Below are 22201 nucleotides of genomic sequence, written 5' to 3'. Positions count from 1 at the left end.
AAACACATGCTGCAGAGAACAAAACACTGTAAACATCATCAATGGCAGCGCGCAACAACAAACAGCAGCGCCCGCTAGTGGCCCGACATGGACACTACATTGTTTTAAAGGTTTCAAACAAAGTGTTTTCACTCTAAACGTTGTGTAAACGGCGCCTGAAATAAGCCACAGATTCGAGCCTTGACATAAAGACCAAACTCCTGATCCCGCCCGGCTGACATTCAGTTGAAGGAACATCTAGTTACAGTTACTCAAGCAGATCACGAGCCCCGCCCTCCTGCCTCAGCGCTGGGACTCCAGCTCGCATCGTTTGATCCCGTCTGAACGTTAGCATTTGAAGGGTCGTGACCCCGTTCCGAGGAAATCTTCACCGAGCATCCTCAGATGCCGGCGCTCTCACCGAGCAGCCAAACTCGTTCCAAATGTTTTGACAGAGCGGCACAGCGGTGTGAAGAAAGGGTGGAGCCTGGTTTTATAGGTGTTTCAACCTGTTTGGAAGGCGTTTGATGTGCCCTCGGTATGATAATCACCACTGTGAACATACCTGAGGAACCGCAGAGAGCCGGCAGCACTGCTGGATCACACTCTATTCTCTCTGCTTGAAAGAAAACAGCTGCTGTTGCTCAAGCTACTGTCCTGCAGAACTCTAGAACGTTGTTCAGTGTTATAAGTTGTCTCGGAAGCTGCAGCAACCAGGAAACTGTGATTCTGAAGCAGTTAGAATGAGAGTTTAAACCTACAATTGCAAGTTTCTAATTTAAAAATAAACCTGGAAGAGGAGCAGATGTGTCCGTCTTGATGATCTCTTTCTGTTGGATCTGATGAAGGAATCGTTTACACGACGATTCAAGTGAGAACGAATCATTGCAGAAAAAAGATGTTCATTTACATGGAAACAGAAGAAACACTGAAAACGATTAGAATATTACAAACATGTTGGGCCATTCGAGGGTGCAGTTGTTTGTTTTAGGGATAAATCCACACGTTTCAGTAAAGCTACATTTCCCCTCGTTTCCATGGAAACAGAGTTAGAGCTTTTTGTCAAAACGTTGAAACAATTAAGACTGCTACAACTGTTGAAAACACTGGAAAAGGAAAAACAACAAAAAAGATGGCTAGAATTGCCAAAATCGAAAAACAAAACCAGCAATGTCAGAAATGCCAAAAATGCTTCTAAAGAAAAAAAAATGAACAAATTGCACAAATCAACCCTCTGAAAAAAAAGGCCTAAAACAGCCAAAAAGGACAAAAAAAAACACTGTGTCCATTCACACAGAAACAGCAGAAACAAGACTATTTACTGGGGACAGCATTGGTCTGATACTGAACAGAGAGCTTGAGCTGTAAAACATCCCCGGTACAACCTTGAATTTATGATGTGGCGCCGGGCGTCTGCTGCTTCGCTAGCAGGGACGCGGGTTTGGAGACTCTTGGAGAACGACAGAAGTGAGACAGACGGTGAATTATGTACTAAAATACGAAGAGGAGGAGAAAAACAGTTGGTACAACAGCAGCAACTTCATCAGCAGAGACGTTTGGAGCAGCAGAGCTACAACGACTCCAAGCTAGGCTACATGCTAAAGGGACTCACACACCAGGAATGCTACATGCTAAACATGTTTAAAACCATACACTCAGTTTCAAAAGGTTGTGTTTCCAGCAGCTCTGAGCACCACTGTCATGTAAACACAAGCTCCAAACAGAAGGTTTAGTGTTTTCACTTGTAAATGGGGCCTCAGAAGTTTCAGGTCACACAGCAAGTGAAACAAAAATGCAAAAAAAAGAAAGAAAAAAAAGAAAAGAAAAGGATGGTTCAGCTTTCTAATAATTGTGACCAAAGTTTGTGGTGAAACGTGAGCGCGCTCCTCCGAGTGACTCAACTTGCCGAGACCTCGCTGCTGACCTGGAGCTAAAAGGAGAATGAGGCGTAGCTACTGTACCTCCGCTTCCTGCTGCGCTCCGGGTGTGGTGAAACTTGCACTTCCCATTTCTTCTGCTTCTGCTTCAAATGTCAGACAAATGCATATTATTTCCATGAAAGGCTTGCCAAACAGTGAGCGCTGATGCAGCGTTCAAGAGGACCAAAAAGTCTCGCAGGAGCCTCCTCGGTCTGAGACGCGCCGGATGTTAAAAGAGCAAGTAGTACCTGAGAGTGGCTGCATGTCTGATGGAACAAATATGAAATGACTCAAACAAACGAAAAGCTTCCAGTAACAAGCTGTTCGGTATTCAAACACCTAGCATCATGAGAAGCTGCTTTCGCAACATTTACTGTTTCACTAGACTCCTGTTTACCTGAGGAGCATCTCACGTCTGCACGTCAACATCTCCGTTAGGGTTGCAGAAAGATGACGCTTTCAAAACGTTGCTGTGTAAACACACAAAAAAAAAATCGGAAACGGCTTGAAACTGGTGTGAATGAGACTCACTGAACAAACCCAGTGCTCCTAAACTCAAACTCCATGTGAGGTTTCTTCACAAAAACAAACAACAGCGCTCACTAGTGGCCCAATAGGCTCACTACATCATTTTCAAAACATTGCTTTGTAAACGCAAAACTTTCCTGAAATGAAAAACGCAATGACGTCGTTCAGACTTGGCCTGATTTTGAAGGATTCTGCGCATCAGTGATCACATCAGGTGAATGCTCTGTTGACAAACAGCTGAGCTGCAGTTCTCCCCTCAGGTGTGGTGGAGTTATCCACATGTTTTGAATCGAGCCGAGGGAAGGGCTCACAGGTACAACCAGGAAGTACACGTGCCGCGAACACGCCAGACGCCCACATCTACACATGTCGGAGACAAACTTCTGCTGAAACCAGGAGGAAATTCTCAGTAAGTTCCCTGGAAACGCAGCAGCCGTTCCACATAACGTCACCCGTAGAATCCACTTTATTATTTACGGTTCAAAGTCTGAGGGAGCAAGGCTTGCTCTTTAAGGATTTCTCAAGAAACGGTCATAAAACGCCTTGTTTACTTGACCGAGGCGATGATCAGACCCAACATTTATCTTCAGGTTTCAGCTCAAACCGAACGTTTCAAACCAGAAAATGTCGAAGTGGCTGAAGCTGTGATTTCCTTCATTCGGGATGTGTTTTCAGTCAGACGCCGTCGTAAAAGCAGAACTCTTAAAATGAGATAAGACTTTAATCATCCTGTTGTTTCATGGTGTCATGACAGGTTTCCAATACAGAGGAGAGAGGAAACATCCCATCATGTGGGACGTAAACATGACAGGCTTTGGCCTCCTTTGACCTTCTAAACAACATTTCCTTCTCCGGTTCTTGCTGCTAAAGCAGTTTTGTACAGTTTATGATTGAGTGTGTGGACGGTTTTTTACATTATACACTCTTCAGCAAGCCTGAGACGACTGTAGCGATGGCCCTTGAGGGACGGACGAGTTTCTTCTGGAGAGAAATGAAGCTTTTTGACGCACAGTTAAAGTTGGTGTAGAGCGAGGAGAACGCAGAGCGGGGGCAACGCTCTCAGATTAAAGCCCCGCTGACACAACAACGCTTGCAAATGAAAACAGACATTCTGGTTCCATTTAGGGCGTCTGTTTACATGAACCGGAACAGTTACTGCAAGCAAAAAAAAAAACAAAGAAAGTGAGAATGTGGAAGAAGGGGGCGGAGCATCCTCACCATGGTGAAGCACAGCGGAGGGATCATCATGATTTAGGGCTGCTTTGCTGTCTACGAGTTTTGTTGGTGCCATAAAGTTTTTTTAAAATGTCTCCTCAGGTGGAAATAAAGGCCGTGACTCTGTCTCCATGGAAACAAGGAAAAGACAACAATACTTTTTGAAACACCGTCGTAGAAACTGAGCCTAAAAAACCAAAGGTGGCTGTCTTTCTTTGTTTTCTTTCTTGTTGGCTGATGGTTCTGACCTGCAGAACTGAATCATTTCTCACATGTTGGAAAGGTTTAAGATTAGCTCCTGCTACTTCCTTCTGCTGGACGAAAGACTGATTTCCTTCTACGGAGCAGCAGGGAGTGAATCAGTGTGTGGAAGGTGTTCGGTGCAGCTGGGGGCGTGCATGTGTCCGTGCAGGCCTCTTCCTCCTCCTCCTCCTCCTCCTCCTGTATTCCTGAGAACTCCTTTCTGACGCCTGAGCGGCTCCGCAGGCGGAGCGAAGCTTCATCAGTTTGTTTTACTCGTCCTGTGGCACCGGCCGGGTGGAGTCTGTTCCAGGTGCAATGACTTCTCAGACCTGAAAAATTAACTCAACACTGGTCATACAGCATTAATTAATTAGATGATTTCACATCTGCTTTATGCTAAATTAACTCAACAGGCATGGCTTTTCGTAGAGTAGATATTTTTTTAAATCTCTCCATTATAGAAATCCCCCCTGAAGTCTGCAGAAGTGAAAAGCAGGATCATCATTCTGGACCTTGAAGTGAATCTTTCGTTCAGCTCAGCGAAGAAGAGGAAGGAAAAATGAAAGAGAAACCGGGGTGGGGTCTGTAGTAACCGGGGTCACAGCGGGGTCACAGCAGGGGTCACAGCAGGGGTCACAGCAGGGGACTGTCAGCCAGGTCCAGCTTGAACACACCGTGTGTGTTTAATCTGCGTTTGGGACGGAGCGTGACGACCCTCTGACCTTCGGTAAACACCGGTGATGGTGAGGGTGGAGGAGGTTTTCAAACATCACTCAACACGAGTCAAGTCTTCACTGAAACGTCTTTCAGTCGTCAGTTTTCTACTGATTATTTATTTTAATTCAGTCACCATCTGGGCATAGAGTAACTTTCAAGATTAATTTGGGAAAGTGTGGTGATGTGATGTGATGAGTGTGGTGATGTTGTTGTGAGGGAGGGACGGGTTTTCATATTTTATCTCTCAATATTTTTAAATGCTCTCAACCACTTTGTGTTGCTTGAAAGTTTCATTCGAATAAAGATTGATTTGAGCTGATTTGATGGATGGATTTTCTCTCTCAGCTCAGCGTGGTAATGAAGCAGAACTATCTCGACCTGTGTGGTTATTTGCTGCGAGGAAACAAAGAAATCTGTAAAAATGTATTTATTCATGTGAGAATCCACATTTCCACAGAATAAAGATGATTTTTTTTTTTTTTTTTTCACATTGTGGACACAAACCACCAGGAGTTCACTATGACCACCCACCACCAGAGGGCGCTGTTTGCAGTAGTTCAGAGTTGAACAGCTCTGTGGTGGACAGCGCCCTCTGCTGGTCCAGATGCGGTACAGCAGCTGTCAGTTTACAGATGGGTCTCAAAAACGAAAAGAACAGTTTCATCTTTAAAACAGAATTTAATGCAAACTGTAAAACTTCCATACAAACGATGAGTTTCAGCCTTTTTCCACAAATGTGTTCAGGATATAAGTCAGGAAAACTTCATCAGGCAAGACGTTTTTAAAAGGTTTGGATCTGGAAGGCAGAATAATCACAGTTTAAATGATTTGAATGCTTGAAAATATTTTCCAGCAGTGAGAAATGACCAGGCTGTGTTCAGACGCAGCGGGCGGCCATGCTGTCGCTCTGCGGGCCGGAGGAGGCGCTGGAGGTGAAGGAGCAGTGCATGATGGGACAGAGAGGCTCATGGGTGGAGAGCGCTTCCGTCAGCAGGCGCTGCTCCTCGGACAGAGAATCCACCTGACCACGAGAGTCACTGTTAGCTCCGGCTGACGCTTCAAACATCATTTTTACATCCCTTCAAAAAAAAAAAAAAATCTGTTTTTGTTTAGGTCCACGGGCCTTATGTTTGACACCCCTGGTAAAAGGTGCTGTTGTTGTATTAATCCTTCTTGAAAGATCTTGAATTCATTTAACATTTTAGAACAAACAATAAATTCCAGGATGTTTCCAACCACTTTCCAATCCAACTGAGTCCATTTGTGTGATTTCACTATTTCAAGGTCAGAAATGACTAAATCCAATCCACAAACTATTAAATTGCGTCTGTGAAACAGTAATTTGGAGCCACAATATGAAATGTGCCTCCAGACGTCATGCCTGAGTGTGAGGGGAGTGTAAATACCTCCCTCCTCAGCTTCCTGTTCCTCTGCTCCAGCAGCTCACACGCCTGAAAGACCAGAGACGAGCCGGAGGTCAGCAGAGAGACGGGACATGACGACGGAGGGACGCAGTGAAGCAGGACATGCAGACGGATGAGGAAACAGCAGAGGAGGTGATGACACAGGACAGTTACTGAGAGTTAAAAAAGAAAAAATCAGAAAAAGAGGTAGATCATTCCAGTGGGAGCATCCTCAACGCGGAGAAGCACAGCGGAGGCAGCATCATGATTTCGGGCTGCAGAGTTTTTTTTTTACAAACAGCTTCCAAGGTGGAACTTTTTGAAAATGCTAAGATTCTGTTGGAACAGGACTCCATCTCCATGGAAACTAGGGAAAATGCTACTTTTTGAAAACCCTCTGACTCCGTCTCCATGGAAACGGGGGAAAAAAAACGAAGTTTTGTTTTGTTTTTACTTGAATTTCCTGAATGTTTTGCAGCCGAGGCTCACCTGGTGCAGCAGGTCGGCTCTCTGGGTTTGCCTCTTGCGGCTCTTCTGAGCAGCGACTCGGTTCTTCTCCCTCCTCTTCAGCCGGCGGCCTTCATCCTCCGAGCACTGACACACACACACCAACACACACACACACACTTTTTAACAGTTTCCGCCCTCGTTCTGACTTTCTGATTGTTATTTTACTGTCTGAATCACGGTTTAACTGGTTTATCACAGCAGTTTTACATTTTCTGTATAATTTCGGGCATTTTGACATATTCTCGTGTTTTAATTGACATTTTTTAATCTCAGTTTTACATTTTTTAATACATATTTTATAAATTGTTTTGTATTTTAAATTACTTACCTCTCTTTTAGCATCAGTTCCTGTACAATTTTATATAGTCTCATATTTTGTTTAACTTTTTTAACATATTTACGTTTACAGTGACATTTCATCATTTCTTCTGTTTTCAGTTGTAAATGAGATTGTTTTTTTCACATCTTTTTGACTTTATTCTATAGATGTTATCACAATAGTCTCCTATTTTCTGTGTACTTATTTTTTTGATTTATGTTGTTTGTCATCAGTTTCACATATTCCCATATGTTGTTGAAAGACATTGTTTTTTAAATCAGATTTGCCCTTTCCTTTGATATTTTAACATTTGATTCTCATGTCAATCCCTCCCAGATTTTAAGTTTTATAAATGTGCTTTCACATTGAGGCCTTTACTGACTTGGTTGCAACCTAATGCACCGGTATCCTGGCGGGTGCTCGAGGAGAGGATTTTAGCACCATACTCTTTCTCGACTTTTCTGCATTCTAACATATTTCTCTTAACCAATGTCGTCAGAAATATGGTCCTATAATCTCATATTTGCTTCTTATGTGGAGGAAAGCCGAGAGGTTAACTGGTTGCTCTTCGGGATGGGGGCCACATTCTCCGATATTTAACAATGATAAATTGCTGATAGGCGGTCAACCCTATTTGTTTTCCTGCCTGGGAAAGAAATAATATCTGTACTCTTGGTGATATTTATGGAGAAGCAGGGTTACATTCTTTTCAGGATGTATGTGTTAGATTTGGTACACCACGCACTTCCTTTTTCTTTTATTTACAGTTAAGGTCAACTTTGAAGGACGTAGGTGTCCCTTTGTTGAGCCCTCTCACACCACACTTATTATTTAAAATTTTTTACTCTGCAAGAACAACGAGCGGTTTAGTATCCAAGTTATATGGGTTCTTATTGCAACATTCTTATGGACTCCTCATTCTAGACTTGATGTGGAGGGAAGATATCTCAGATCTGAATCCTATATTTGAGTGGGATAAAGTATGGGTTAATCTGGGTCTAACTTCTAGAAATCCTGATCATCAGCAAATACACTACAAATATATACATAGAACATATTTAACACCGAGGAAGCTTCACTTAATGAAGGTCATAAATAACCCTTTATGCACTTTTTGTTCTTCCAACGCTATTGGTAGGGAAAAAACTAGTGGCCACGCGTTGGAAACCTCCACACTCACTCTCATACCGTGCTTGGATTCTGATGTATTCGGACATTGTTTATTTGGAGTTATCTATAGCCAGAGTCCACGGGGCGAAGGACTCTGCTGTAAAGGCGTGGGATGCTCTTTTGACTGACCTCCCTGGACTTCAGATGTAACATTTGACTGTATTTAATGGATCTGGATCTGGGGAATGTTTTTTTTTTTTTTAGTTTGTTCTGGTGTTGTTTCTGAGACTTATTTTAAATAATTAATTTCTATATTTAGATTTTTTCCCTTATGTGTATCTTCGGGTGTTCACACACTTTGCATTGCTTCGACAGCTGTTGTAGATGTTTTTGCCTTTAAATCAGGTTTTGGTCATAATTACAATTTTTGTTTAATTTTTTTACTTGAATTTTATTTTTGTATTATGCATAAACATTTGAGTGTGTGTCATGCTGAGAAGCACAAAGAAAATAAATAAAAATTTGATCACAAAAAAACATTTGATTCTCATATTTTGCCACAAATAAGTTTTTTTAACATCAGTTTCACATTTTGTGTGTCATTTGTAACATTGTATTGTCATATTTTGTGTTCAATTATGATTCATCTGTTTTTTAACTTCAGCGTAATTTTGATATTGTATCACTTTCTTAATTTTTTGAGCGATAAACGTAACTTTCCATCTTCACTTTTCAAAGTCTGGTTTTTGGTTTTTAAACCAGTTTTGCTAATTTATTAAGTTTTTATCCACCTAATTTTTTTTCATGCTGACCATGATGAACTGCACTGCCCGGTTACTAGTTGCTACCACCGTGACCTTTGACCTGGCAGCAGGTTAAAGGGCACATCGGCCTGTAGGACTGCAGCAGGTCTCACCTCCCATCCTTCGCAGAGCCCGGCGGCCATGTTGTTCTCCCGCTGAGAGAAGCGCGGCGCGTCGCAGTCCGACATCCCGGAGTGTGGCGGCGGGGTCACAGGGGCGCGGCGAGACGGGGCATCGAGTCCGAGTCCGGCGGCGACTCCGGCGGCAGCGAGAGGCGAGGAGCGAGGAGCGAGGCTGCACTTTCACTTCAGCTCCCGTCTCGATTCCCTTTTAGCAGAAGTGCTGAGGGCGGTTCAGAGAAGTCAGCTGACCGAGGCCCACCACACCTGGAGGGGCTGGAGGGTGCCTGAGGAAAATGTGAGGCCAGGCAGTGCATTCTGGGCGTTTTTTAGGAGCTCTCCCCCTGGCAGCATGGCGCTGAGGCTAATGCTAGCTAGCTAGCTTTTACTGGCAGCATCACTGATCTCTGCTGCCCTCGCATCAAGAAAAGACAGAATCCACTTCAGCATGTTTCAGCTCCGCCTTTATTCAACCTGCAGACAGGATTCGGTCTGAAAGCTTCATAACCACAACTTTAGACTGTTATACAGCAGAGAAAAACGCTTTGCTTACATGTGGAAGCAGATAAGAATCCAACATTTCTGGCAGGAGATTCTCATGAAGATCCAGCAGAAGAAATCAACTGAGAGCAGTCTTGTTCGAAATGTGGAAAACTGAATATCTTGGCGAACGGCGCCCTCTTGTGGTTTCCCGCCTGCCGCCTCACTCCGGGCCGTCCTCCCCTCCGGGCCGGAGCGGCTCGTAGCCCTCGGCCGCCGCCGCCCTCTTCACGGCTCTCCTGATTGGCTGCTGGGCGGCGGGCGCCGGCGCCGGCGGGCCGCCGCAGCCGAACACCTCTCTGTGGACCTCCAGCGAGGCCGGGCTGGGCCTCATGCTGAGGACCTCACAGAGGCCCCGGGCCTGTTTCTGCAGGGTGCCGATGGACTGCGGAGGAGACACACACACACGGCTCTGGAACGGGCCACGGCGGGAACACACACCGCTCACACACACACTCACGCCGTGGGTTACCTTGATGACTTGAATGGCCTGTTTGACCATGGCCGGAGCGGCGGCTGACAGCTCCTTCATGATGCTTTCTGATGAAACAGGTTCAGAAACAGGAGCTGAGAGCCTGCAGGGAGGTTTTCTGCCGTCTGACTGTTTTCGCTCTCATTAAAGACAAAAAACCGAACCAAATGAAGCGCTATTGAGGCTGTTCATCAGCAGAGACATCAGTCAAAACAAACATCACGACGAATTCAGCAAAGAAAAGAACAGTAAACTCAGACGTTATTCCCTCCTTTCACTTGGTTTCTTCTGGGTTTTGTTGTATTTTGTCTTGACTTCACTCTACCTCCTCTAAGTCCCTGTGACCGGGTCAACAACCTGCTGTTCCATCTTCGTTTACAGGACTGAAAATGGTGAAGAAGAAGTTGTGATGCATTTCAGTACTTCATGTCAGCGACGGAGATACTTTCACGTCTGCCATGAAAATAAAAAAAAAAGAAGTACCGCTTCCTTTTCACCTGCTGCACTGAAACGTTTTAGGAGAAAGAGCTTCATGTTTCCCCTTCTTCACAAGAAAACATGCCTGGACATTTAAACGAAACGTGTGTGTGTGTGAGAGTGTGTGTGTGTGTGTGTTACCTTGATCTGGATCTCTGATCACCTCCTGAGGTTTGACAGTTTGCTCATAAAGCTCCTAAAAATACAAAGATGACACATGAGGAAAAATAATGGATGAAACACACAACATGACACAACATGGTGTCATATTACGTGACATCACAGCATGTGACATCACAGCATGTGACATCACAGCATGTGACATCACAGCATGTGACATCACATGAGGGCCGGCTGGGGTTCAGTGGGGAGAGCAGTCGTCTCGCAATCAGAAGGTTGTTAGTTCGATTCCTGTCTCCCCCTGTTTGCATGTCGAAGTGTCTTTGGGAAAGACACTGAACCCTGCATCACCCCCAGTGGACGGACTGAGCGCCATGCATGGCAGCTGCCTCCACTGGGGTGTGAATGGGTGAATGTGATAATGCAGTGTAAAGCGCTTTGGGCTCTGTCAGTGCAGGGTAAAAAATGTAGACCATTTACATCTGATAAAAAACATCACATCACATGACAGAATGTAACATGTCGTCTCACCAACGCCACCTCTGGTATTCAACAGTGCTGACTGAGTGGCTCTGATGACCCACCATGACTTTCCGTTCGGCCTTGAGCGCGTGAACCACGTGTGGCAGGATCCGTTTCGGGAAGGTACGGCGCCTCCTGGTGGTCTCAACAATGGCATCGTCCAGGAGGGTTTCCAGATCGACGGCCTCGTCCTCCGCTTGGGACAAGACACAGTAAAACATTATTATTAAGCACAAACCGGGCCGGTGGAGGAGAGTGTCAGATGTGGGTAGTTACACTCAGCATCAGGCGCCTCCTCCCAGGGAAGCCCGTTCACCAACACGTTGACTTGAACAGCAGCTTCGAAGTTCTGCAGACAAACACATCAACTTCAGCTTCTTTATCAGCGTCAGCCTCAGCAGTCAGAAAGACACTAAGAGCTAATAAATGCAGTAATTGTTTAGTTTTTTGAAAATGTAGACATTTTTATGACGTATACTCTGCACCACAACAAAGAAAAGCTTTAAAGTTTAAATATAAAGGTCATTATGACACTATTTTACCAAACTGGGCTGCATGTAGCCCCTCCAACAAAATGAGTTTCACACCCCTGGGTTGAAAAGTCTTACTTAATATGAATAAATATATACATAAATATGCATTTCTGAGGAGTAATTATAGTATAGTATAGTATAGTATAGTATAGTATAGTATAGTATTTAGTAAATCAGACTCCAAGTCGGAATAACAGATGATTCTTAAGAATGCTTTTTCATGAGGACTATTTAATTAAAAAGGATGTAAGGCAGCTTATAGATAAATTAAACTATGGATTAAAAGATCCTGTGCAGAAATTCCCCGATACCTTGGAAGACCAATTTTGGACTTATTTTTTTTTGCATGTTGAATTTAGTGTTTGCTGATTTTGTATTATTTTTGTTTTGTGACATAGGAGGGAAAGAAAGTGATGTCGAAGGAAAATGTGATGCAACATAGAGGTATAAAAATGGTGTCACTAAATGTCAATGGTATGAACAATCCTATTAAAAGAGGGAAAGTGTTAACAAATTTAGAAAGGAAGAGATACAGGTTATGTTTTTCCAAGAAACTCACTTGACATCACAAGAACATGAAAAACTGAAAAGATATGGCTTCAGTAATACATTCTATAGTTCATTTAAGCAAAGCCATAGGAGGGGGGTGGCCATATTGATAAGGGACTCTGTCAAATTTGAAGTAATCAAAGAAATATATGACAAAGAGGGAAGATATGCTATGGTGAAGGGGAAAATGGAGGGACAAATGGTCACACTAATTAACGTGTATGCACCACCAGAAAGTGAGAAGAAATTTTTTCAGGATCTGTTTGACATCATAGTGACGGAAATGGAGGGGATTCTGATTTGTGGGGGGGACTTTAATGTGGTGTTGAACTATGATTTGGACACAACAAGTACTAGGAAGGCTAGGACTCATATCTCGAGGTACATTAATTTTGAACTAAGAGAGCTGGGAATCACAGATATTTGGAGGGACATGCATGCATTAGACAGAGACTACACACATTTCTCACATCCACATTCAACTTACTCAACTTACTCATTATTTATTGACTAAACGAGACACACACAGAGTGGAGGACTGTAGGATAGGTGTGACTGACCTGTCTGACCATAGTGCAATATACCTAACAGTAAATCTAACTGGCAGAAAGAGGAACACAATCTGGAGGTTAAATGTTGGCATATTGAATAATACAAATATAGTGGAAGAAATAAAGAGAGATATAATTAGATATAGAGAAGAAAATGATAATGGAGAAGTGGACCCCACCGCTCTGTGGGATGCATTGAAGGCAGTGATTAGAGGGAAGTTAATAGCACAAACAACACTCATGAAGAAAAATAGACTGGAACAATACCACAAATCAAACAGGAAACTGAAGGAGCTGGAAAGACAACATCAGAATATGAATGACCCAGAGATACTTAAAGAGATTAAAGAAATCAGAGGAGAGATTGACAAGATATTGTTAACAGAGGCGGAAAAGAAAGCCAGATTTGTGAAGCAGGCATACTACGAAGGGGGGTCAAAAGCTAGCAGACTATTGGCTAGACGGATCAGGACGCAACAAACAGTGAACATTATCCACAAAATTAGAAATCCCCAAAACAATGAACTATTAAGTGAACCAGAGGCGATAGAGAGGGTATTCAAACAATATTATAAGACACTATACACTCAACCAGATGCATCAGATGAAGAACATATACAAACTTTTTTTAGGGGAGCTGGATCTACCATCAATAGGGGAACATCAGAATAAAATATTAAACTCGGATATCACAGAAGAAGAGATGGGGAATGTAATAAACAGAATGAAGAATAACAAATCACCAGGAAGTGATGGGTTCCCCTCTGAATTCTACAAGATATTTAAGAAGGAGCTTAGTCCTGTAATGTTGGCATCATTCCGGTATACCATGAAAAAGGGAAAAATTCCACCATCTTGGAAAGAAGCAATAATCTCCCTAATACTAAAAGAAGGTAAAGATAGGGAACTGTGTGGTAGCTATCGTCCAATATCAGTACTGAATGTAGATTATAAAATTTATACATCTATAATCTCCAAAAGATTTGAGATATTCATCCCAGAAATTATAGAGGAAGATCAGACAGGCTTTATAAGAGGAAGACAGGCACAGGATAACATAAGAAAAACATTACATATAGTAGAGGAGGCTAAGAAGAAGGGAGAAAGTGTGCTATTAGTAAGTATGGATGCTGAAAAGGCGTGTGACAGTGTGAGGTGGACGTATTTATATAATGTCCTGAGAAAATTCGGTTTTAATGAAGACTCTGTTAAATGTATTAAAACATTGTACCAAGAGCCAACAGCAAGAGTGAAAGTTAATGGGAGTCTGACCGGTCGAATTAAGTTAGAGAGGTCAACCAGACAGGGGTGCTGTCTATCCCCGACACTTTTCGCTATATTTATAGAACCGCTTGCACAGGCAGTTAGACAGAATCAGAATATTAAAGGGGTGGAGGTCGGTGGAGCAGAGCACAAACTGGGTCTATTTGCGGACGATATAATAGCATACATAGGACAACCAGACGTCAGTTTCCCCAGACTAATGGACTTACTGGAGAAATTTGGACACTATTCAGGATACAAACTTAATGTGACTAAAACACAGACACTCGCTTTAAACTATACACCAACAATCAGTATCAAAGATAAATACAAACTCAAATGGGACATGGACAAAATAAAATACCTAGGGGTGAATATTACAAAAGGGGTTGAGAAATTGTACAATGCAAATTACAAACAGACAAATACCAGCATCAAGAGGGACTTAGGAAAATGGACGACACAGATTCTAGACTTTAGTTCAAGAATTGAAATAGTCAAAATGAACATATTGCCAAGGCTCTTGTATCTTTATCACTCCTTACCTATACCTATACCACAAAGTCAATTTATAGAGTGGGATAAAGAGATATCAAGGTTTATTTGGGGAGGCAAGAAATGCAGGATCAACTGGTGAACACTACAACTGCCCAAGGAGAAAGGTGGAATGGCAGTCCCAGATTTCAAAAATTACTATTATGCAGCTCAAATTAAGTCAGTAGTATCTTGGTGTAATGATGACTATGTAGCCAAATGGAAAGATATTGAAACTAAGGCAGGGACATATCAGATTCAAAAACTATTAGGAGACAGGGAATTATATAAGACAGAGGAGAATCAGTTAGACCAGATCACTAAATTCACCCTAAATATTTGGAATACAGTAATAAAGAAATTCAAGCTAGAAAAAGAGACAAAAATATTAAGATGGCTAATATATGATACAAAATTTCAACCAGGAAAAGAAGACACTGGTTTTCAGAGATGGGCAAGAGAAGGCATCACAGCAATATGTAAAATTATAGAAAAAGGGGAAATAATGAGTTTTCAACATTTAAAAGACAATTTTGGTTTAGGAAAAAATGACTTTTTTAGATATTTGCAGACAAGAGATTATTATGCAAGGGCAATAAAAACAGATATGTCCACAGAGCAAAATGGAGTAATTAAGGTATTAACGGATGCATATAAAGGAAAGATGAGAAGGGTGATTTCAACACTGTATCAAGGTCTGGTTAAGAGTAGGCGGAACTCAACATTATATATAAAAGAAAAGTGGGAACAAGAACTTGAAGTTGAGATGACAGAAGAAGAATGGTATAATGTCTGTAAGATGCAACATTCAACCACTGCCTCAAGATTGTGGCGGGAGTTCAGCTGGAAAAACATCATCAGATTCTTCATAACCCCGAAGATAAAAGGGAGGTATCTCCCAGAACAGAAGAAGTGTTGGAGGTTATGTGGACAGGAGGAGGCAGACCATACTCACATATTTGGAAGTGCTCAAACTAGAAGGTTTTTGGGAAGGAGTGTGGGGAGTATTAAAGGAGATTTTAGGCTATAACATACCCAAGATGGGCTCAGTACTATACTTAGGGAATCTAACTGAAGGAAATACTCAGGGTCAGGATATCTATCTTGTAAAGGCACTGCTTGCTGCTAGTAGGAAGAGTATAACAAGGGAATGGTGCAAAATTGAACCACCTACAAAGGAGCAGTGGATGAGAATAGTGGAGGAAATATTTGACATAGATAGGCTTACACACATATTGAGGTTACAGGAGGGGAAGTTTCAATCCAAGTGGGAAAAATGGATTGAATATAAACGAAAAGGGGACAACACCATAGTTTAGGATACTTTATTTCAAGAGCAGGGGGATGCTGCACACATTAGTAACAGAGGGAACTTCTATGCCACTGTCGTTTGTTCTGCCGTGTTTTTTTTTTCTCTCTCTCTTTTCCGTCTATGGGTGTTTTTGTTTGCATGTGTGTGGAGTGTTCATCTTTTGTAAAAAATGTTTCAATAAAAATTTAAGTTAAAAAAAAAAAAAAAAAAAAGATCCTGTGCAGCAGGGCTATTCAATTCCGGGCCTGGAGGGCTTTAGGCCTCTCCCTACTGTAACACACCTGACTGCAATGAGGGCTCCTTACTGGGATTCTTATCAACACTGGACTGAGGTGTGCTGAAGCAAGGGGAGAGCTGAAGCATGCAGGATGCTGGCCACGAAGACTGGAACTGATCAGTCAGCTGTACAGCCTCAATGAAAACCACACACCCCTGATGTCCTCAGGAAGAGGTTTACTAAATGATCCAGACCCCTGAGGTCCTCAGGAGGAGGTTTACTAAGTGATCCAGACCCCTGATGTCCTCAGGAAGAGGTTTACTAAGTGATCCAGACCCCTGAGGTCCTCAGGAGGAGGTTTACTAAGTGATCCAGACCCCTGAGGTCCTCAGGAGGAGGTTGACTTCTTCCCAGAGTCAGAAGAATCAAAATGAAGCAGTTTTTAGTTCCTACGCTCCTGACCTGCAAAAACAAACTTCCTGCTGACAAACTTGATTGAAATAAGAGCTTAAAACAATATTATTTGCTCTGGCTTTCCAATATGCAATAGATGTGACATATTTAATTACATTCTCTTGAAAAAGCTCCGACTTTAAGTAGAATTCTTGCAAAGATCTGAATTGCTTTCATTGTGTTTGAGTGGTGCTGTATGAATAAACCTTAAGTAGGATATTTTTACATGCTAAAAAAGCTGTCAAACCACCAGACAGAGATAAGCGTGGTCTTCTGTGTTAAAAACAGTCCATATAGAGAAATCTGTAGAAAATGTGTTTATTTGCAGGAGGGACAGTAGCGACTCACCGCCAGCAGCTCCCCCACCAGCTGTCGCTTCGTCTCTTCCGGAACTTCCGGCTGTCCGTCCAGAGCTGTCTTCAAAATCTCTTTATATTTGTCGATCTGCTCCGTTACCTGCTTCTTAGACGCCACCTGCACCCTGAATTCCTCTTTCGTGAGACTTTCTCCATCCATCTTTACCGCCAACTCTGTGTACAAACACCGCACTTCCGTTTCCTGTCCGTGAACCGTCCGCCAGAAACACGTCCGAAAAGTAAGGTTCCGGCTCGGTGTTAGCGGCGGTGCTAAAACAAGTCACAAATTACAAATTTTCAATCATTATATTTATAGTTAGGACTCTTTTTCCGACATTTTAAATGGAGTATGGCTTCGTGGACTGTCACTGTCACATATCCGCTCATGAATTCGAGGAGGTGAGTGTTTTTGGCTTTAATGAAAACATGTAAACAAACCTTTTCTCAGTGAAGTGTAAACAAGTCCAGCATGTACAGGACTCGGGAAAACTGATCTTCTTGTCAGCACTGTGCAAATAATTTGTTTTTTTTGTAGGATGTGGATGATGTGATCAAGAGGTCCAGAGAGGTAAGCATTATTAGGGGTTGATTTGTATTAAATGATAGTACTGAAAATGTGGAAAACTGTCTGTTCTCTTTCTTACCATTTAAATAGTCCCAGTACTCTGCTAATTATGTTAGGACTGTTATTAAAATGAGTTTGAACTTGCATATTTATACTAATTTTATCATTTCATTTGCATTCATAACGTTGATGATAAAACAATTATTGTATTTTTTTTTTAATTAGAAAGTTACTGTTAGAAGATACTCAGTTCCATGATATTTCTTCTGGTCATATGTAATATTTTGTCTTTAGGCTGGTGTAAAGACTCTGATTGCAGTTACAGAAGAAATCGGAGAGTTTGACCGAGTTCTTCAGCTGCAGAAAAGGTTCAACCACATAAACAGATCAAACATGCATACGGTGTAACGTTTCCTTTTGCAAATGAATATGAGGTCTGAGTGTCACTGCGAGTGCTGCGATCATGCAGAAAACAGAAAGTGTTATTGTGAATTAGGGGCGTTAAACTCAATACCCGTGTGCCAAAAGTGGCCTGAAGATCTGGCCCCCCAAAAAGCAAGGGTTTTTTATGAAAATATCGACCTTTTCATCACGTATCTTCTGCACCACAACACTGCTGGTGTAGAGAATACAAATAGATGGACCGGTCCTCCCAGCTGGAAGACGTGTTTGTTTTTCATGGGAGTCATGTTGGATTCCTCTCTCACAGCTATCCGGATCTGGTGGCTCCGTGTTTCGGGATCCACCCACTGCAGCCTGAGCGCCGCAGCGTGAAGCCACAGGTCAGAAAAACAATCTGCATAGATCTGGAGTAAACTCATAGATCCCTGTCAGGATTCATCAGTGGAATCAACGATGATTAAAGCTGATTTATTTTCCTTTCAGGATCTGCACGCTGCTCTGCCTCAGTTTTATAACCACAGAGAGCAGCTGGTCGCCATCGGAGAGGTCCGTACGACTGAATGTGACAGACTGAAGCTTCACTTTGAAACCTGAAGTGATGGTTTTATTGTTTGTGCAGCCTGATGATCCTCACATGCTCTATTCCCAACACAGTTCTTAGATTGTCGTTGACTTAATGTCCGCGTACTGGAGTTTGTTTCCACGGCAACGCTGCTCAGAGCCACTGAAAATACAAACTTTTGAAAACCTCCTGACAACTTTTGGGACATGCCTTAATGGGAAGCGTGGAAAAGAAGATTAAAGCTGCTGAAACTCCTCACTGCCCCTCCTAATCTTGTAATAATCCGGGTTCCGCTCTTTCTCACGCGTCGGAACAGACGGCCCTCCTCCTCCGGCCCAGGAATGCCAGGGGCTGTCGGGGCGGATTTCGGGCTTCACGGGTTTCGATCAACAGCTACAGACTGCTGTTCCTGTGGCTGTTGTTATAACAGAGGCGAAGAGAGCGGCGAGATCCGACCCCCCGCCGCAGGGAACACGTCTTGATTTCTACGTGCACAGAGCCCGGAGCGGCCGACTGAAGCTGGAGAATTATTTTCTCCACGGAAGAAACCCGAGCTGACTGGTGGCAAACTGGAGTTTAGTGAAACGGTGACTGTTCAGACCAGGAGAGAGAGACAGCAGCTCTGCAGCTCCTCAACTGCACTTGAGGCTCAGAGCTTTGTTTAAATTGTTTTAATTAAAAACTATTGATGAAAAATGTCAGGACTGAGAGGTATTGAAGGACGGCTGCAGAACTGACACGTTTTAGCCTCAAGCTCCGTTTATATATTTCCAATTGAAACTTAGAGAAATCTGGTTTTGTTTTTGGTGGTTCGTTTACATGACAACGGTGCTCAGAGATACTGAAAATGCAGCTTTTTGAAAACACATTACACACCGTCTCCTTGTAAATGGATGAAAATGCAACTTTTGGAAACCACATGTTCAGACATGTAAATGTGAAACTTCTCTTAGAAAATGATGCTTTTCCACGTGCTGACAGCCATGAAGAGCGGCTGACATTAACCTGGAGGTGTCTCCGTTTGGCTGCAGATCGGGTTGGACTTCACGCCGTGGTGCGCCTCCAGCCAGCAGGACAGAGACGACCAGATGAAAGTCTTCGTCGAACAGCTCGACGTCGCAAAGGAGCTGGACCTGCCTGTGTGAGAACCAAGAACAAGCATCACCGGCAAAATGCCAAAGAGTCTGTTGAGCAAAGCTGTTTTCTAAATGATGCTGCTGGTGGAAACGATGGCTGTCCTCTGCACAGAAACGTCCACACGCGATCCGCGGCCAGGGTCGCCATAGAGACCATGAGGGAGCGAGGTGGGCTCGTCGCAGTCCGTCAGGTCGGGCTCATACGGACCCCCGGACGCTCTGACTTCCTCTCCTTCGGTCTTCCTCCAGGCGTCAGCCGAGCTCTGCTGCACAACTTTGCCGGGAAGCCCTCGGTGGCGCTGGAAGGCGTGAAGGCCGGGTTCCTCTTCTCCTTCCCCCCGGCGGTCTGCACAAACCCGCAGGTGGGGCCTCAGCTCTGGACAGACGGATCGGGTTTCAGGTCTGGTTCGGGCGTCGAGCAAACTGAGGCTCCGTTCTCGCCACAACATCCAGCGTGAAAACGAAACACTTCAGTTCGGTTTTGGGGGCGTCTGTTGGAACAGTCCAAGTCCGTCCTCATGGAAATGGGAGAAGCGTGACTGTTTTTAAAAGCTCTGACTCGTTTCAGAGGCTCTTGTCTCTTTGGCAGTGAGGAAAAACCAACGTTTAGACAATAGTCTGGCTCTGTCACCATGGAAACAGGGGAAAACTCTACTTTTTTCAAAAACTATGAATCCATCACTGTGGAAATGGGAAAAACACATTAAAAAAAAAAAAAAAAAACGACCATGTCTTTTTGGCAGAGAAAAATTTAGAAAAAATGGTGATTAAAAAAATGCAACTTTTTGACAATAATCTGATTCTATTTCCGTGAAAACGCCTCATGGAATCAGGAGAAATGCAGTGTAATAAAATGATTTGCTTCGGTCGGACGTTTGACAGACTTTCGGGTGACATCCAGTGACGAGTCTTCTCTCCACAGAGGGAGAAGCTCATCAGGCAGATCCCGCTGGAGCACATCTGCCTGGAGACCGACTCTCCTGCTCTGGGGCCAGACCGACACGTACGTCTGGAATACCTTCAATTTGAATGTGTTTTTGAAGTGTGGCTCCTCTGTAAGTGTTTTTTCTGTCTTTTCCAGGAGCGGAACGAGCCCGGGAACATCGGCCTGTGCTGCAGCTACATCGCTGAGGTCAAAGGTCTTTCGCCACAGAGCGTCCGGACCGTCACGGCCCAGAACGCCTACAGGCTCTTCCCCAAGGCCCGACCTGCAGACAGGACTCCAGACACGCTTCGATGAGGAGGTCAACGTGATTTTAATGTGTAAAGAACCCCCGAGCAGTGTTTGATTTCACCATTCAGACTCTTTTCATTGATACTTGGAGGAGAACGTTCACACAAGACTGACAGGGACAAACACAGGTGCATCTCTGCTGCAAAAACAAATGTGTTGAGACCTTGAAAACTTGTGAAATTAAATGTTTGGATCTGCTCCAGGCCTCGTTTCAAGTGACAATGCGTCGTTTTTTACGTTTTAGTTTTGCGTTGCTTGTTGCTCTGAACCTCGTGTAAACAGACGCCCAAAACACTGCGAGAATGTCGCATTTTCACTTGAAAATGTTGTAAACCGGCCTTAGATACTGCATTCGGCTGCGTACTTCTGCCATAATCGCCCGAATCACCACCACTCAGATCGTTAGACGCCGGAGACTCTGATGTGTGTCTGCAGGATCTGACCGAGTGGAACATCTGGGAGCGATCATCACACCAGGTGACATTTATCTGGAAGACAGAGACAAAAAGACAGCGTCAAAATGCGACATATTCTTCTGCATGTGACATTTTACATTCTTGCATGTTTGGTTTCATGGAAAACTCTGACATAAAATGAAGTTCATTCTGACGTTTTGCTTCAGGATAGTTATTTTCTCTTTTCTTCTCTGTGTAATTCAGCATTCAATAAGCTGCTTTAGGCCCTGTTCCTACAAAAAAAATAAGTGAAGAGACAATTTGTTTTAATTTTCAGAGAAATTAAAAAAAAAGCATTTCTAGGTGATCCCAAACACCCAAAATAATTCCTGTTTTGAATTAAATGTCACGTAAACAGAATCTTGGATAAACAGCAGCTCTGCTACATCTACCAATAAACTGCATCCGTTTGTTAATTTACTGACGGTCTAAAGTCTCTTATTAAGTGTGTTTTGTGTGTCTATGCTTATAAACTGTCAGTCTTACAGCTGTCCTCGAAGTGCCTCCTCTCCGGGAGCTCAGCGGGCGGGGGCCGGGCGCCGCAGGCCGCCCGGGGCTGCTCCCCGCCGGTCAGAGCGCTGCGGAGCGCCGGGCCGGTCCGCAGGTGGCTCCGGTAGTGCCTCCTCTCGGTCCGCTGCCAGGCCTGCCGGGGGTCCGCCTCCACCCGGCACCACGTCTCCCTCCGCAGGTTCAGCTCCAGCAGCGCCCGCTCCATCCTCAAGCGTCTCTTCTGTGTTGCCGTAACGTTTCCATAGCAACGCGGAAGCGGAAGCAGCGCGCCGGCGCGTCAAAGATCCTTTCTGATGAGACGATGAGTCACTCTGTGGTGAAAAGGATGAACAGAACAGAACAGAACAGAACAGAAATATATAATTAATCGAATAGAATAATACAATGATAAAAAAAAAACAATCAGTGAGTCAGAATAAATATTGAATAAGTAATGTTAGCATGTACAAGGCTAATATACAGTAACCAATATACACATGATGATGGATTAACAATGAAAATACAAAGAGCAAGATGAGTTACAGAGCCTGATGGCCACAGCAAGGAAAGAAGGGAGAAAAGACAATGAAAAAG

General features: G+C 43.5%; 4 protein-coding genes across 4 annotated transcripts; 1 reads left to right on the top strand and 3 right to left on the bottom strand.

Annotated features, from left to right (window-relative positions):
- Positions 1-5089: 5089 nt before the first annotated feature.
- batf3 (basic leucine zipper transcription factor, ATF-like 3) lies at positions 5090-9034 on the bottom strand. The gene is made up of 4 exons (XM_030110378.1): positions 8860-9034; positions 6494-6598; positions 6008-6052; positions 5090-5622 (listed from the first exon to the last, which is right to left on the bottom strand). Exons 1-4 carry the CDS (start codon positions 8932-8934, stop codon positions 5479-5481), a joined length of 369 nt encoding a protein of 122 aa, XP_029966238.1. The 5' UTR covers positions 8935-9034; the 3' UTR covers positions 5090-5478.
- A 289-nt stretch (positions 9035-9323) lies between these two features.
- Positions 9324-16961, bottom strand: nsl1 (NSL1 component of MIS12 kinetochore complex). Its single transcript, XM_030110377.1, has 6 exons — positions 16757-16961; positions 11273-11345; positions 11059-11192; positions 10496-10550; positions 9878-9945; positions 9324-9790 (listed from the first exon to the last, which is right to left on the bottom strand). The coding sequence occupies exons 1-6, from the start codon at positions 16922-16924 to the stop codon at positions 9569-9571; spliced, it is 720 nt and encodes a 239-aa protein (XP_029966237.1). The 5' UTR covers positions 16925-16961; the 3' UTR covers positions 9324-9568.
- A 59-nt stretch (positions 16962-17020) lies between these two features.
- Positions 17021-21503, top strand: tatdn3 (TatD DNase domain containing 3). The gene is made up of 10 exons (XM_030110376.1): positions 17021-17163; positions 17300-17332; positions 17624-17697; positions 18039-18111; positions 18215-18277; positions 19325-19434; positions 19542-19597; positions 19679-19791; positions 20352-20432; positions 20511-21503. Exons 1-10 carry the CDS (start codon positions 17107-17109, stop codon positions 20667-20669), a joined length of 819 nt encoding a protein of 272 aa, XP_029966236.1. The 5' UTR covers positions 17021-17106; the 3' UTR covers positions 20670-21503.
- Positions 20884-21833, bottom strand: spata45 (spermatogenesis associated 45). The gene is made up of 2 exons (XM_030110379.1): positions 21605-21833; positions 20884-21151 (listed from the first exon to the last, which is right to left on the bottom strand). Exons 1-2 carry the CDS (start codon positions 21831-21833, stop codon positions 21132-21134), a joined length of 249 nt encoding a protein of 82 aa, XP_029966239.1. The 3' UTR covers positions 20884-21131.
- Between the last annotated feature and the right edge of the window lie 368 nt (positions 21834-22201).

This window comes from Salarias fasciatus, chromosome 15 (assembly GCF_902148845.1).
Source record: "Salarias fasciatus chromosome 15, fSalaFa1.1, whole genome shotgun sequence".
NCBI lineage: Eukaryota > Metazoa > Chordata > Actinopteri > Blenniiformes > Blenniidae > Salarias > Salarias fasciatus.
This window is presented reverse-complemented; position numbering and strand designations above follow the sequence as displayed.